Here is a 17,621-nt window from a genome sequence, read left to right on the forward strand (position 1 = left end):
ACTCGAGTCTTAAAAATAGATATTCGATCGAGCTCAAGTATCAAACTCCGAATTTTGAGTTGAGCTCAAACTTGACAGTATTAAATTCAGCTTGACTCGATTACACTCCTAAATATAATTAGCGAAAGGTTCTCCAATAAGTATAACTACGGAAGGGTTTGCAGGGTTAAGGGTATATTAAAAAATGTATTTAAAGAAAAACCAAATTATGAGGGTATTTATATGAAATACTTAAAAGAAACTTGTATAAAGTGTTCACCTATGATCCTTTTCATAAACTCTAACCTTCTCTTTTTCTTCTACATACAGTGCGGGCGTTGATGCAGAGTCAACTTCCTTGACTCCTGGTTTATTTGGTTATGAGCGTCTAACAAATAGATAAAGATTATGGAGTGGCGACGTAAAATTTGCTATAAGAAAGAACAATAGGTCTTTAGCTATATGTGGGACAAAACTTCATACCCAAGCTTGCATCTGGCTGGGTCAACTAGTTCGATTTAATGGATCCATTGTTTAAATTAGCACTCGAGGAGTTGGCTATTTTCCATCGAGCTTGGCCAGCTGCAACCAACGGACCATCCCAGCACACCCGGGATTAAATCGACCCTCGAACAAGCATTAACCTGTGAAACAAATGAGTGATTTATCGATATGACAATTCAGAAAAGTATATAAATGCTCTTTCATGCATGCAAACATAAATACAAAAGGGGAAATCGAAAATGAAAAGGTGAAAGGAATATAAGAAACAATAAAAATTGGATTTGAACTCAGTACCAAAATTTCGAGGTTGGCTTCAATATGAAATACCATGACGGCCATTCCCCTTCCTTTATCAGTCTCAGCCTGAAAAAATGAAAGTGGAACTGTTACGGAACTAGCAAAGATTTGACAGTCAGAAGCAAAGCATGTGATAGATGAATTTAAATCACTCACCACACAGGAACATATGGTGATGCCTACAGCCGCAAATGCCGTTGTGATCTCAGCCATCATCCCTAAAATCATGTTTGCAAATTAAACTCTTTAGCCAAAAAGAAATGAGTTAATATAACCTGAAAGTCTAATATGCCATGCTATATCTAAGACTTCACTAATGTCTATTGGGATAGCTTGGTAGGATGATCTATTCTTAAGGAAGCAAATCAATCAGAGTACTCTAATTCAATAATCTCAATGGCTGCCTTACAAATCTTCCCAGAAAACCAAGAAATGCCTACTTTTTTCCCACTCCAATTGTAAGGATTTGTATACCACTTATAATAAAAACCTTCTATGAAATGATTACCAAATGATTTACCTCTTAGGTCTATGCAAACTACAGAAAACCACAGAATCGAATGTCCTTCAAGATTGTGCCACAAGGCAATTTTACTGGCTTGCCAATTTTCCAAACCAGGCAATACCTCAGGTGGTGGAATATTTGCAGGTATTATTTTTGCAGCACCATTGCCTCGTAATGACATGTTCCCGTTGGCATTCAAACTCACATGCTGTACATGCTTGTTAACTTTCCCGTTGACCTTAGGGGTCCAAATATTTCCATTTTTTGTAGCCAAGGCTTCTTCACAACTTCTTCCTTGGGATGAAAAGTCCACAAAGTTCCCCGGGATTTTCTTCCATAGAGGTTTGCTCTGTCTGGAAATACGTGAGAACTCTTCCGTTTCACTCTCCTCTTCAGAGTCAGCAATGAAGCTATTTACTCTATCTGTTGTAATTTCTACAGCAGATAGTGCAGCTTGCTGCCTCAAGAACTGATTACAAGTAGCAATTAGACAATCAGAGCACTGACAATTAAGAGAATTGAGAGACTATAATTCATACACTACACGATAAGCCTACTTTCATAATTTTGTGCCTGGCACTACGTGTTCTAGCATGTTGCAACCACTGTTTATGCCTTTGAAAAGCTGATTTGCTTGAGAGCGCCTGAAACAAGAGGAAAAGTCCTAGCATGAGAAAAACAGGGCTACTGCTCTGCAGTCTGCAAAAATAACCTATAATATTAATAGTTCAAAACAGAACCAGGTAAACATATACAAGTTCAGTCAACAGCAATAACAAAATATTTGTAAGTACTTTAACCCGTAACCTGTGTTCTGTTCTTTCACAACTGACAAAACAGTAAATACATGTAAATTTCTTTGACAATAGATCTAATCACCTAAATCATGCAACAATACTCAGAATTTGATGGTCCTTACTGCTAGTTTCAAATTCTTGAAACAAAAAGAAACACAAAAACTATATATTTTCCCCCATGCGTAGCAAGGTGTGATTCCCACAATTTAAACATTATCAAGGGAACATGATTGAGCATAAGTAATGGAGAAGTAATTGGAAATGATCAATATGTACTAACATCATAGGTGATAATCTCCACAACTTCGGCATTGGCAAGTACGTGCGTTGGAGAAACAAGATTACCATTGACCTGCAAAGAGAAGGTCAAGCATTCAACTTGGCCTTTTGTTCAGGTCGACACTAGAATCGGAAAAATTGAGCCATAATATACAAAAATACCTTCGCAGCTACCATTTTGTTTCCAATGTCAGTGTGTATCATGTAGGCGTAGTCAATGACAGTAGCCCCTCTGGGCAGATTTTTAATCTGTTCATCACATAAAATATTTATCAAAACTCTAGTCACCATAGACTTCTGTAATTCTTTTAGCAGAAATACACGTGCATAACATTTAGTATGTGAATTACCTCTCCCCTTGGGGTAAAGACAAAGACACGACTACCTAAGAGATCTCTGGTAATGGTATCCACAAATTCTCTAGAACTCATGTTGCCAACAAACTCCTCTTGCCATTCCCTAATTGCATTGAGCCAACCAATCTGGAGAAAAGAAAGGGCTTCATCCATAAATTTGCATTCTTGTTAGGGGACTTTAAAAGGTCTTAAGGGATCTCCTTCAAGGACTTTTAATTACAATTACTCAAGGAAACAAGGTATACCCTGAGTGCTATGTTAGCATTGTTAAGGCAAACTGCCTTCCCTCTTGAACTTCTACCATTTGCCTCTGCATGCCCAACTAGACCAGTAACAAAGACTCTACCACTATAATGAGCAGCAATGCCTCTCTCAGCTATCAAATTCATCTCTTCAGTTCTAATCTGCACGATACCAACAATATTTAATAAAATATGCCATTCTTATTTTTTTCTTACGGAAAAAGAAAAGATCAGACAAAATTACAAATGAGATCACTTGTACATTCATTAATCGATACATTCATTCAAAATTGTTTGGAAACAAGTTGTAGATGTCCTCACATTTAAAAAATTTATTTCAAACAATTGAACCAAGCAAAAGATTGTAATGAAAAATAGCTCAGAGGACCATTGAGAATTTAAGAACCTGAACTTCCAGGCGAAACATGCTTTCATACAAAAATGGAATTACAGTTGTATGAAGACTTTGATAACCATTAGGCTTTGGTGTTGCTATGTAGTCTTTCATCTGTTCAAAAGACAGGCAATTTTTACTAAATATCAATAATCTAACATAAGAAAGACAAGTCAAGTGTGGAGAAAAAGGATACATACAGCTCGAGGAACAGGAGTCCAGATGTCATGGACTAATCCAAGAACATGATAGCAAATCTGCAGCAAAAAGAATAAGCAATTGTTACCCAAGTACAGACGCATTCTATCATAACTAAATAAGTTGCATTGGCAGAACAATTCACCTGCTGTGGACTACACAAAGGCCCAACTCCAACTGACGGCTTTGGTTTTATGATTATACGAAGCTGGTTAGGGATGAATGTGTCAATAAGCAAAAAAAAAAAAAAAAGAGAGATGTTTCAGTTTACGTGTCAAGATGGCTCAAGGAAATATCAGAACAAACCTGGGCAATTTGGTTAACCTCACTGATTGAACTGTTGGATTTAAGCACAGATTTGTAAATACTGTGATACAATAACAAAAAGTTACAAGCAAGGAAATTATCACTCAAAAGCAAGCCAAACAAGCCTTAAAAAAGCCAGCATAATAAGAGGTAAAAAAATGTATTAGGGAACAGATAATTAGCTGCTGGAATTCAAGGCAACACCATATTCAATATAGATATTAAAAATGATATCATACATCTCACTTAGTCTAACTGTCTTAGGGTCAAATGACATCTCTACTCCTCTTTGAGAATCAGGTGAAACAAGAAATTATGGGTCCCAGTCTCCCAGCCCCATTCCCAAAAAACTTAGAGCCATTTCGTAGGTCATTTCTACACCAAATTACGCATACATAGTCCCCACTTACTCAGTTGTAGATCATAGCCACAAAATGCAGTTTGAAATAATCCCAAAAGTTCTAGACATATGTATCACAAGGAAGAGAACTGAATAAATGATGAGCAAAGAGGCAGAAAAAGGTATTGAAGGCTTCACCTATAAGGTTCCTTGCACACAGCACGAATTTCAGTTTTAAGAGTCATAAGGTCCAGGAATTGATCATTCTCTATCCTTTTCATCAAAATTTTGTCTGCCTAGTACCAAAAAAGAAGAAAGAATCATAACCATGTAGATGTGATATTAGTTCAAGAACCTTCAAAGTTTAAACTTGACACTTCCATAAAGTGCACTTTCAACATTGAGCTACTTTGTTAATTATCACATGGATAGTATTCCAGAGCTCAACTTAATACTATTGAGTAAAAGAGGACAATACTTTACCTCCACAAGCTCTTTCTCATGTTCGTTATAGAGGTCAGCAACCCTTCTCTTCACTTTGGCATAATCTTCAGGATTTGTGTACATGAAGGATAAGTTTTCAAGTTCAGACTACAAAATACAATCAGATTGTGTTAACTCTAAATACTATCTTGAATTTGTGAACATAAAATTGAAATTGTAAATTAGAAAAGCATAAGAATGTACCTTGATTTGATACATCCCCAACAATTTTGCCAAAGGAGCAAAGACCTGCAATGTCTCCATTGCAATGCTGGACTGGAATAATACAACAATGTTAAAATAAATAAATAAATGACCAATTACGAGGTACGCTTCAACGCACACCACCAACCTGTTTATGCGGAGGCATGTGACAAAGAGTACGCATGTTATGCAATCTGTCAGCTAATTTGACAATGATGACACGAACCTAGAAGTGAAACCATTTGATTAGCACATTACTTTCCACAAAATAAAAACATCCCAAAAGATAAAAGAAAGAAAGAAAGAAATAATAATAACCTCCTCTGTCATTGATAGAAACATCTGCCGCAGATCATCAGCTTTCACATCTTGTACTGAATCATTTTCATTCTTATACTTCAATTTCCCCAATTTGGACACCTGTTCATGAAACAAGATTAAAGAAACCCAAAAAAGCCAAAACCATCTAGAGTTTTGTCAGACATGACATTCAAGCTAGTACAGACAAGTACACTAATAATATGCATATAATAAATAAAGCACCTTAGTCTCTCCTTCTACAATGCGACGTACAGTAGGACCAAATTCCTCCTCTATTCTCTCAAATGTAACATTTGTATCTTCCACAGTGTCATGCAGCAATCCAGCTGCAATAGACTCCCAATCTAACTCCTAGAATAATAGTCCAGGCAAGTTAGGCTTCAGATCAGAATGCAGAATACATTTTCCATTAAAAGCATACTTCTATTAACTCACAAGTTCTCCAAGAATGCGAGCAACTTCAACTGGATGAATGATGAACGGCTCTCCACTCCGTCTTTTTTGACCATCATGTGCATAAAAAGCTAGCTGTACCAAACAAAAAACTTGTGGTTAAGCCATAATGTCAAAAGATACTTTTCATAAAGTGCATGATAACAGTTTTTCACAAAGCAAAGACATTACCCTGAGAGCATTATGGACCAATTCCAACTCTTTAGGTGAAAGGTAAGATATAGTAGGCTTCAGATCCTGATGCAATTAGAACGATAATCAATATGAGCTTAAACACGTGACTGTAACAGCCTTGCTTAAAGAATAATAAGTATTACTAAGGAAAGAAGTCTCAAATGAGTCAATTGTACCTCCCACATCCTTTCAGGAGAAACCTCACTAGAGGTATCTGAAAAGACAGATGAAGAACAATACAACTGCCATCTTTTACAGCCAACATGAAGCAAGCTTGACCTAAAGAGTTTTTCAAGCAGTACAAACGCGGAAACATCCATAGAATGCCATCCACCTACATCAGGAGCCTGGTAAAAACACAAGATTGGATTAGCAAAAAAGCATTAGCAACTATGCTGTCTATGCATGCAATTCGTAAGTCACGTTATATAGCACCATAACTTGAAAACAAATAAAAGATAAATATTTCAAATAAATGCCTTAAGAAATTGCAGCTTTTAGTTGCCCAATAAATTTTTTTTTCAAAATGTTCCAAACCTTAATACAACATACTCTTTTTTTTTTTTTTAATTTAAGTAATTCACGAACAACTTTTTGGATGATTCCACGCATTAAAGAACCCACCAACTCACAGTCTGAGCTCACCAAAACATGTCATTTTTGTCAACCTAACATTAACAACCTCTCCTATGTATCAGTTTGGAATCTGATTGAAAGGCCTATTACAAGAGTCAATGTCCTATTCTCTTACCACAGCATCAATAAATGAAATAAATTACAAATACATCAAATAAAGTAAATTCAATCTAAAAATCATCTCCGATGAAGAGATATAATTTAACAAGCTTTTGAAATTCTAAAAATCTAACAAAGACTAAGCTGGAGAAGTAAAAATCAAACTTACTGATCTGATACGATTTCTTCTTCGGTGGCGGGCGTCGGCGAAGGATGAAGATTGAGAAGGATTGGCAGTGCTGGCAAGGAATCCAGTTAAGACTCTTGGAGCTTTTGAAGCACAAGAAAGAACACTACAGTCAAACCTTCCACTTCCTTCCGCTTTCGTTAACTTACATATATTCACGCATTCCAAGGAAACTGCAATCAAATGAACCAAACACCAACATAAATAAATAAAATCGGAGTTGAAATAAAGAACAAGAATTAAATTCTTCACACTCTTTTAGTTGCTTAAAAATCCAAACTAAGTCGAATTTTAAGTGAAGAAACAAGCACCAGAGAACAGATATTCCATCATTTTCCTAAACAATCCTTCGTAGTATCCAAACAAGAAACAAAGTGAATCGGAGAGCTTAGAAAATAAATAAAAATAGTTTTTTTTAAAAAAAAAAAGTGAAACTCACCGGATAAGGAAGAAGCAGAAGCCATTTCTACAGTAGCAGAGTAATCTCATTGAAATCGAACTAAGCATTAAACAATAACTCAATGATCAAACACATCAACAAGAAAAAAAACAGAAAGAGAAAAGGAGAGAGAGGTAATTGCCGGATGGAGGAGCTGATAGAAAAGAAATAGATTTGAGGATTGTCTCATTCGGGTTTCGAATTCGAGAAGACGTTACGCATTTTTTTTCTTTTTTGAATTTTGGTTTGAGAGCAGTGAAGAGATGGAAATTTGGACCAATAAGCAATGGATTTGAAGCAAAGGATGGTGGTAAAGAGATAATCCAGAGAGAGAAATGAGAGAGATATTGAAGCCACACAAATATACACTACCTTCAATTTCCATATTTTTATTTTTTAGAAAAAAAAAAAGGTGAGCGAAGGTTTTTTTTTTTAAATCAATACCATAATCTGGAGAAAAATAGTAAAACAGTATACTTCGCTTTTCTTTAAGAAAAGCATAATTACTTCAATGTTTTTATATTTTTATCAATTTGGACTTTATTATTTTATTAGCTAAATTTAACATTTTAAAATGTACAAATCACTTCTATTTATTTAACGGAAATGTAGTAAAAGTTTGAAATATTAATTTTGGGTAAACTATACTTAAGGTCACTAAATTATTAGTAAGTTTACGCTTTTGTCACTCAATTTAAAAAAGTTACAAAATCGTATTTAAGGTATGAGTGAAAAACCCTACATGAGGGTTGCATGTGATTGAAATGTTAGTAAAATATCTATAATAGTGATTCTAATGAAAATCTTATAATCTTTTAAATAGTTACTGCTGCTGGTTTGGGATGAACATTTGAAATGAAAGCTCCAGGTCAAGGGTAAAGTAAGTCTCTAGTAAGCCTCTAGACCCGTCTCCTGCGCATAATAATATCATGACCCTTGTATGATCGTTGTACACTTAGATAAGAATGTATTCTTGAGAAACTGTAGTATGTATGCTTGTTTGTGTGATTACCTGTAAAGCATCTATATGTATGTATTGACGTGTATATTGCACTGCATGGTAATGACGATGTGTGGTAATCGTATATGGAAAATTATGCATTAAAAATAAGGTTTGGCTGAGAGTATGAATGAAATCTGTGTAAACATGTTCATTATGTCATTTGAGTGATGCATGACAATGTATGTTGGCAGTAAAGGGGGTTCAGACGAAGTGTCAAGAATATATGTGATACGATAACGGACCCCTGCGGTGGTACCTTGATGACGTCCGTCGGGACAATTAACACGAAGGCTAGTATGGTGAAATGTAGTCTATCGGGACCGTAAACATATGATCCATCGGAATAGTAAACACTAGAAAAGGCCAGTGTGACAATTATGTGGAAAGACCATGGCCATGGCATATTCTGGAAATGGCGGATGAGCTGCATTTATCTTCTAGGGTTGCTGTGTGTCCTTGGGGTGATGATGGGCAAACCTCAGGTGATGTTGAGTTTAGGCAAATCCATATCGCTAAACATGACAGGTTACCTGGAAAGTCTTTGTGGCATATTATCTATAAAGCCTTTGTGGTGAACTATCTGTAAAACCCTTGTGGTGAATTCTCTGAAAAAGCTTTCGTGGCATATTATTTAGAAAGCTCCAATAGTAGAGTAATCTAGGAGTACTTGTGGCAAGTTTTCTGGAAGGTCTGCATTATGAATCCTGCAATGCCTAATTGACGAGTTGTGAATCCGCTTTTGTGGTGATACCTGAATATGGTCTTGAGGCATTTTCTGAAAGAATTCTCGGTAGTATGCCGATTGTTGAACCCACCATTGCGACCCCTCTGGACAGAAAGCTTCGTGCACCTGGAACTATGAGTGGTGTAAGTGTTCGCCAAAAACTGGATATTCTCTTGTATGTTTCGAAGTCATTTGGGATTTCTTTTGGATGGTCAAGAATATTATGTTCCTTGAAATGAGATCGTCTTTTGAATATACCCAAAGATATGTTGTACCTGGTATTCTGATGGTCGTCAAGGCCAATATAGGAATCTGCCAAGAGTAGTGCCAGTATAAGAATTTCATCCAACTTCTATCTTTAAAATATGTGTGGAATAAGATCAATTATAAATTGCGTAGTTTGTGATCCACCAATCTAGTGGAGCATGTACAAGGTGGTCAAGTTGGAGGTTGGCACATAATTATCTGTTAGGAATTAAAAAAGTATCCTCAAAAGTCTAAAAGAAAGTATAAAATTCTTAATTTAAGGGAAACTCAACAACATCGATTAAAGGTAATAATGTTTAAGATTCACTAAGTTCTGTTGAAATTATAGACGTTTATTTGTAATACAAGTTTTTGAGTTGAACTAACCTGCCCGAAGGGACCAAGCCAGAAATGCACCGAAGTGGCTGATCATAGGGCGATGTTATGCATATAGAGGAACTTTTTAGAAACATGTTTTCAAATGACAAATAGTAATATATGCTATGATTATGTCTGACTTATCAAACATTTATGTTGTAAGGCTTTATACTACCTTTGAGAATTTGTGACAAACGATAAACATTTCATTCAAATCTTTTGACTTAAAAAAGATTTTAAATAAATAAAAGGTACATTCAGTATGGTTTTCACAAATTGTAAAATTTTGTTAAGTATGAAAGTATTGTGGTATCTTATATTCGGATCCGGTAAATCGGGTTGGGTATAAGGTGTTACAAAACTTTTTTTGAACTAGTGGAACTATGAAAAGAATCATATGGGCATTCCAAATGAGTTTGAATACATCTTAGGGTAAACTAAACCAATAATCACTCAAGTTTGATAAAATAACAAAACAGTCACTAAACTTTAGAAAACTAACAAACCAGTCACTAACGTTATTGAAAAGTGACAAGTCAGTCGCCCACTAACATTTTCTGTTATAGGCCTAACGAGATAGGTGACTTGGCCTATTAACTAGCTGATGTGGCCAGTTAACTAGCCATAGTGGAAACCCAATTTAAGAATTAAACAAAACAGTAAAAGAAAAAGAATAGAAGAAATGGAGATGCTGAAACAAAAAAAACCATAAGAGATCCAAACTTTTCCTTTCTCACCGTTTATTTTACCCCTCTCAACTTTTCTCATCATCCAAACCATCAGGACTCTATGGATAAGTTTCTAACTATCCTTGTAAAGGATGGTAAGGTTATGTCTGATGCTTGGTAGTTGTGTTTTCATTTATTCTTTTTTAGCTGTACTGTGAAGAATCTGTTTTGGAATGTAATGGGGGTAGGTAGTGCATAATCCAACCATCATATGTATGATGGAAATGTGAATTAGTAGTGTTCTATTTGATAATATGATAAAAGCCATATTAGATTTTCTAAATGGATATTTGTTGACAGAATTGGCTTTGCAGGTGGCATTGGCTTCTTTGGAATGAGAGTAATATGGATGTGTGTTGTCTATATGTGATACCCTAAGCTATTACATCGAAAATTACTTGGAATAATATTCAGCTAGTCCCAAAAAAATTCACACCTCTATGACATTCCTCAGACTTTTCCAGTTCACAATTGCTGAAATATTATTTGGATAAACTCAGATACCTTTAGCTGATATCAAGTGGCTCAAAAATCCCACTTATTGTAGCCAGAACTCACATTTTTTAAAATTTACATATAATTGTTTCTCTCGCAAGGTTTGTAGCATAGTTCTTTGATCTAATCATGATCATTTTCATTCTTTGAGTAATCAAAATATCATCTATGAACATAATAACAAATCTATCCAAATACGATCGAAAAATTCTATTCACCAGATCCATAAAAGTGGTTGAAGCATTAGTTAGACCAAACAACATTACTAGAAATTCATAATATTTATATCGAGTTTGGAAAGGGTTTTTTGTAACACCCCTAACCCGTGTCCCTTGCCGAATTTGGGGTTAAGAGGCATTACTAATCAAACATAAATCAAAACAGACATCCAATATAAAATAAGTATAATATATCAATTCTACTTTGACCATTTTAAACGAAACATAAGATTTCAATCCAGTTAAACTATAAGAAAATAAGCCATATTCTTATAGCTATTAATTACATATACTGTACATCAAAGTACGACTTTCAAAATATTATCCAGCCTATACATGCCATAAGTTAAAAATTTCAACATTTCAATACCAAGATTGTAGATAGAGTGATGATCCTGCTGACGATCCCCAAGCTTGTAACTTGTTCTTTAAGTCTATAAAACAGAGAGACGTAAACAAACAAAGTAAGCTTTTATAGCTTAGTAAGTCTATAGCATAACTAAAATACTTATAAAAGAATCATATAATTCCTTTAGTAAATTTGTTGAGATCACAAATATCCAATATAATTACTATTCAAATATTAATATCTTAAGTCATTTTGTTGATATCTAAAGAATGTATATTTAACTAATACATATAAATGAACATATGTATATACATTATATGCATATAACCGAGTTATAAACATTCTCATTAATTGCATATATTGATTGCTAGTGTACTTATCGCTTGCACTTCATCGAATGCATATATATATTATTCAAATACATATGTCAAAAGCATATATTTATACTTATCAACCACATGTGTCGAATGCACACATATATATATATATATATACTTATAATCCACACATGTCGAATGCATACACATATTTATATATCCAACAATTTCATGATAACCAATATATATATATACTCACTAAACACAAAGATTCGAACGTTTATATGCTCATCAAAAACAAATAAACAGATGTTCATATACTTATCCAATATAAATAACCAAATCATATATATACCCAATGTATATAATCACTTAGCATAAACAGATTCACCAGAACTTAGCCTGCTAGGCTTAAAGCCTGATTCAGATCACCGGCACTTAGCCTGCTAGGCTTATAGCCTGATTCAGTTCACCGGCACTTAGCCTGCTAGGCTTTAAGCCTGAATTGATTCACTGGCAATATACCTGCTAGGCGCTGAGCCTGAATACTCAATTCACATAAGATATAATTCATTTTCGAACTATATATGTATACAAAATCCATGCATAAAGGTTCAACTTAAAATTCATAACTTATATCTTTGATACACATAGTTATATAAAGTTCAATCACCAATTCCAAACTTTGATAATTTAATGATTCAACCGAATACATTTATATATAACTTTAAACTATAGATTCAACTGCTACTATCATAATATTTAACTTATTTTATACTTAAATAATATACATTTAACATTCGAACATATTAAAATAATCTAAGCTAACAATTTCATACTTTTGATTCAATGCAAATCTTAAACATATATATACATATACATTCGACCTCATATATCAATATATAATTCCATGCCTAATTTCGATACAAGAAATTATACTGTACATACATATATATATTCAAATTTATCATGTACTTATGTAAATTCATAGTTAATTTCATAACAAGAATTTATACATGTATAATGTATAATCTAACCTCATACACTTAAATAGTAACATATCTAAATTCAATACGTAAACATACACATGTATATTTGCATGCTTAATCGAATTTATCATATACTTTTATAACATACATATCATAAATCAAATCCAAAGTTTACCATGCATATATACATATAAATTCATTCGAACCTTTTGTATATATTTATGATATCTATACCTTTGATTAAATCAATAATTTATACATGTATATACATACGTGAATTTGAATATTGTATATACATATGAAACCCTCATACTTCAACCATGTTCAAGAACATTTATATATATATATACTTATATACCTTTCATACTTTAACCATTTGCAAAAATTTATATAAGTATAAACTTATTTGTTCGAACATTAGAAATACTTATATATAAATCATTTATACTTTAAATTTATTAAATCAATATACTTTAAATTATAGTTCAGCAAAAATACAATACATATACATACATATATACTAATTTAATAAAATTTAATAGCTAATAGACTTACCTCGAACAGTGAAAAATCGAAACCGGACAATTAATCGACAGCTTTAGCTTTTCTTTGATCTAACTCCGATTTCTTTGGTTCTTGATCTAAACATATTTAAAATGAGCTAGTTTAAATATTATTATATTCAATTTAGTCCAAAAACACATAAATGGAAAATTACCATTTTGCCACTAACATTTACACTTTTTGCAATTTAGTCCCTATTGCATAAAACACAAAATACACAAAATTTGCCCACACTATACAAGGGCCGAATATTCCTAGTGCTCATAAAAGTCCACACATTTCATTTATTTCACATTTTAGTCCCTTCAAAAATTTAATTTCATAATTTAGCCCTAATTACTCAATTTCACCAAAAAGCCAAATACAAAACATGTTAATCTTTCACATATCTTTCATATTTCACCATTAACTAACAAAAATATCAAGCATTCACCAATGGCATATCTCAAAATCACCATCAATTTCTAAAATTAAAGCATGGGTTGGATAGAACACGAAGCAACGATTACAAAAACGTAAAAATTTTCAAAAATCGAACAAAAACGAACCTTGAATCAAGCTCCCTAATGGCCGAACCCTAACTTGGATGTTTCTCCCTTTTCTTTTCTCAATTTCAGCTTGAGGAAGATGACAACTAACCAATTTTTATGTCTTTTAATTAAAGTATATTATATAATATATATCTATTTACCTATTTAACCTTATTTACATAATTTATAATATAAAATCATTAAGTTTAATTTAGTCCATAACCATCCACTATCTATATAGTGGGTTAATTACACTTTTAAGCCTCCTAATTAAAAAGACATCAACAAATAGATGATTTTAAATTAAATCCTTAAGTTTTCATTTTACGCGATTAAGCCCTTTTTATCAAATTGAGCACTCAAACGATCAAATTTTCATACGACATTTTCACACACTATAATTCACATACTGCAAATACTAGAAATAATTTTAAAATATTTTTTTGACTTGTGTTTGTGGTCTCGAAACCACTTTATCCCATTAGGGTCAAAATCGAGCTGTTACAACTCTCCCCCCTTTGGGATTTTCATCCCCAAAAATCTTACCGGTGAATAGGTTTAGATAACGTTCTTTCATTGCATCCTCTAGCTCCCATGTTGCTTCTTCGACTCTGTGTTTATACCATAGTACTTTAACTTACAAAATTCTCTTATTTTGTAACTCTTTAATTTCACGAGCTAAAATACGAATCGGTTTTTCTTCGTATGACATGTCAGATTTAATCTCAACCTCTGACGGATTAATCACATGTGAAGGATCAGATCGGTATCTATGAAGCATCGAAACATGGAATATATTGTGAATCTTTTCTAGCTCAGGTGGCAACAACAATCTATAAGCAACCGGCCCGATAAGCTCAATAATCTTATAAGGTCCAATGAATTTCGGACTCAATTTGCCTTTACGACCGAATCTGAGTATTTTCTTCCACGGCGAGACTTTCAAAAACACTTTGTCCCCAAATTGAAACTCTATATATTTTCTTTTCAAATCTGCATATGATTTCTGATGATCGATGCTGCCATTAAACTATCCCGAATTACTTTTACTTTCTGCTCAGTTTCTTTAATCAAATCAACCCCATGTATCTTATTCTCGCTAAGCTCAGTCCAATACAATGGTGTACGACATTTATGACTGTATAAAGCCTCGTAGGGTGCCATTTTGATGCTAGACTAAAAACTATTATTATATGCTAATTCAATCAAAGGAAAGTATCGTTCTCATGTACCTTTAAACTCGAGAATGCAACATCTCAACATACCTTTGAGTATCTGAATGATTCATTCGGACTAACCATCTTTTTGTGGGTGAAAAGCTGTGCTAAAGTGCAGTTTCGTTCCCAAAACATATTGTAGTTTCTTCCAAAACCATGATGTAAATCTCGGGCCTCTGTCCGAAACTATCGAAATAGGTACACCATGCAACCTCACAATCTGTGAAACATATATCTCAGCTAGCTTATCAAGTGAATATTCTGTGCGAACCGGAAGAAAATGTGCCGATTTAGTCAATCTATCCACTACAACCCAAATAGCATCTCTCTTGCTCGGTGTCGACAGTAAACTAGATACAAAATCCATCGTGACTCTTTCCCATTTCCATTCAGGTATCATGATCGGCTGAAGCAACCCTGAAGGTACTTGATGTTTGGCTTTTACTTGCTGACATATTAAACACTTCGAAAAAAAGTCAGAAATGTCTCGCTTCATACCGTGCCACCAATAGTGCTGTTTAAGATCATTAAACATTTTCGTGCTACCTGGATGAGTGGATAATCGACTACTGTGAGCTTCATTCAAGATCATCTGAGTTAACTCTAAATTTTTTGGAACACATAATTGGTTTTTGTACCTCAAGCAATCCTCAACATCAACTAGAAACTATGAATCAAAGTTTAAGTCACACTGAGCCCGTTTTGCAATTAATTCCTCATCGGCTTTCTGAGCCTCACAAATCTATTAAACAAATAGCGATTTTGCTTTCAACTCAGCTATTATTATACCATCATCAGACATAGCTAAATGAGTGTTCAATGCATGCAAAGAAAACAATGATTTTTGACTCAGAGCATCAGCAACAACATTAGCTTTTCCTGGATGATAATCAATCATCAGATCGTAATCCTTAAGCAACTCTAACCATTGACGCTGTCTCAGATTCAGGTTTTTCTGTGTCATCAAATATTTCAAACTCTTATGATCGGAGTAAACATGACATTTCTCGCCGAACAGGTAATGGCGCCATATCTTCAACGCAAATACAATAGTTGCCAACTCCAAATCATGTGTCGGATAATTCTTTTCGTGCGATTTCAGTTGTCTCGAAGCATAAGCTATGACCTGACCTTCTTGCATCAATACACAACCCATACCATTTAAAGATGCATCACTGTAAATAACAAATTCTTTTCCCGATTTTGGCTGGATCTATACTGGAGCTTCAGTCAATAAGGCTTTCAACTGGTCGAAGCTTTTCTGAAACTTTTCGAACCACTCAAATTTAACATCTTTCTGCAACAATTTCGTCATCGGAGTCACAATCATAGAAAAACCTTTCACAAATCTTCTATAGTAACCAGTTAATCCCAGAAAACTTCAAACTTCAGAGACATTTTTCGGAGGTTTCCAATCAAGTATAGCTGAAACTTTACTTGGATCAACCCTAATACCAGATGCTGATACAACATGACCCAGGAAACCGACTTTACATAACCAGAACTCACATTTACTGAACTTTGCATACAACTGTTTATCTCGTAAAGTCTGTAACACGTCTCAAATATTCGACATGCTCAGTCTCATTACGGGAGTAGATCAAAATATCATCTATGAACACTACTACTACAAACCGATCTAGATAGTGTCTAAAAATCTGATTCATCAAATCCATGAAAATTGCAGGTGTATTAGTAAGTCCAAAAGGCATGACCAGAAACTCATAATGTCCATATCTCGTTCTGAAAGTAGTCTTTGGCACATCAGAGTCTTTAACTCGCAACTGATAATAGCTTGACCTCAGATCTATCTTAGTAAACACAGTGGCCCCTTTCAACTGATCAAACAAATCATCAATCCGTGGAAATGGATACTTATTCTTTATGGTCACATTATTGAGTTGTCTGTAATCAATACACATTCTCATTGTCCCATCTTTCTTTTTCACAAACAAAACTGGTGCGCCCCAAGGGGAGAAACTCGATCGCGCGAAACCCTTATCTGTCATTTCTTGCAACTGAGCTTTCGATTCTTTTAATTCTATAGGTGCCATTCTATACAGAGCTATGGATATCAGAGTCGTCCCTCGTACTAACTCAATCCCAAATTCTACCTCTCTAATCGGCGGCAACCCTGGAAACTTTTCAGGAAACACATCCGGATATTCACACACAACTGGTACTGATTCAATCTTCTTGTCAGTCACTTTACTATCAATCACATATGCAAAGTAAGCTTGGCAGCCCTTTCTCACATACTTCTGAGCTAACATTGAAGATATCACAGCTGGTAAACCATTCAAATCATTAGATTCAACCCGAATAATCTTATTATTCTGACATCTCAAATCAATAGTCTTCCTTTTACAATTTACAACAGCATCGTGTAAAGTTAACTAGTCCATACCCAGAATAATATCAAACTCGTAGAATGGCAACAACATTAAATCAGCCGAAAAACATCAATCTCGAATCATTAACGGACAATTCTTACACACTTTGTCAACCAAAACACACCGGCCTAGGGGGTTTGATACTCTAATGAAAAACTCAGTAGACTCAACAGGCAGAGTCTTACTGGATACTAAAGTCCCACACACATATGAATGAGTCGAATCAGGGTCAATCAATGCAATAACATTAGTATCATAAAGAGTGAAAGCACTAGTA

The 17,621-nt window shown here is 34.3% G+C and overlaps 1 protein-coding gene across 1 annotated transcript; it reads right to left on the minus strand.

The window, feature by feature from the left end:
- Positions 1 to 189: 189 nt before the first annotated feature.
- LOC105764099 (putative GTP diphosphokinase RSH1, chloroplastic) lies at positions 190 to 7,539 on the minus strand. The gene is made up of 24 exons (XM_012582569.2): positions 7,194 to 7,539; positions 6,737 to 6,927; positions 6,009 to 6,179; positions 5,830 to 5,895; positions 5,641 to 5,733; positions 5,428 to 5,556; positions 5,203 to 5,304; positions 5,033 to 5,110; positions 4,885 to 4,956; positions 4,681 to 4,788; positions 4,396 to 4,493; positions 3,858 to 3,918; positions 3,697 to 3,759; positions 3,554 to 3,610; positions 3,366 to 3,467; positions 2,963 to 3,121; positions 2,712 to 2,843; positions 2,524 to 2,610; positions 2,363 to 2,434; positions 1,843 to 1,929; positions 1,301 to 1,754; positions 937 to 998; positions 778 to 846; positions 190 to 623 (listed from the first exon to the last, which is right to left on the minus strand). Exons 1-24 carry the CDS (start codon positions 7,216 to 7,218, stop codon positions 519 to 521), a joined length of 2,643 nt encoding a protein of 880 aa, XP_012438023.1. The 5' UTR covers positions 7,219 to 7,539; the 3' UTR covers positions 190 to 518.
- Between the last annotated feature and the right edge of the window lie 10,082 nt (positions 7,540 to 17,621).

This window comes from Gossypium raimondii, chromosome 12 (genome assembly GCF_025698545.1).
Source record: "Gossypium raimondii isolate GPD5lz chromosome 12, ASM2569854v1, whole genome shotgun sequence".
In the NCBI taxonomy this organism is placed as follows: domain Eukaryota; kingdom Viridiplantae; phylum Streptophyta; class Magnoliopsida; order Malvales; family Malvaceae; genus Gossypium; species Gossypium raimondii.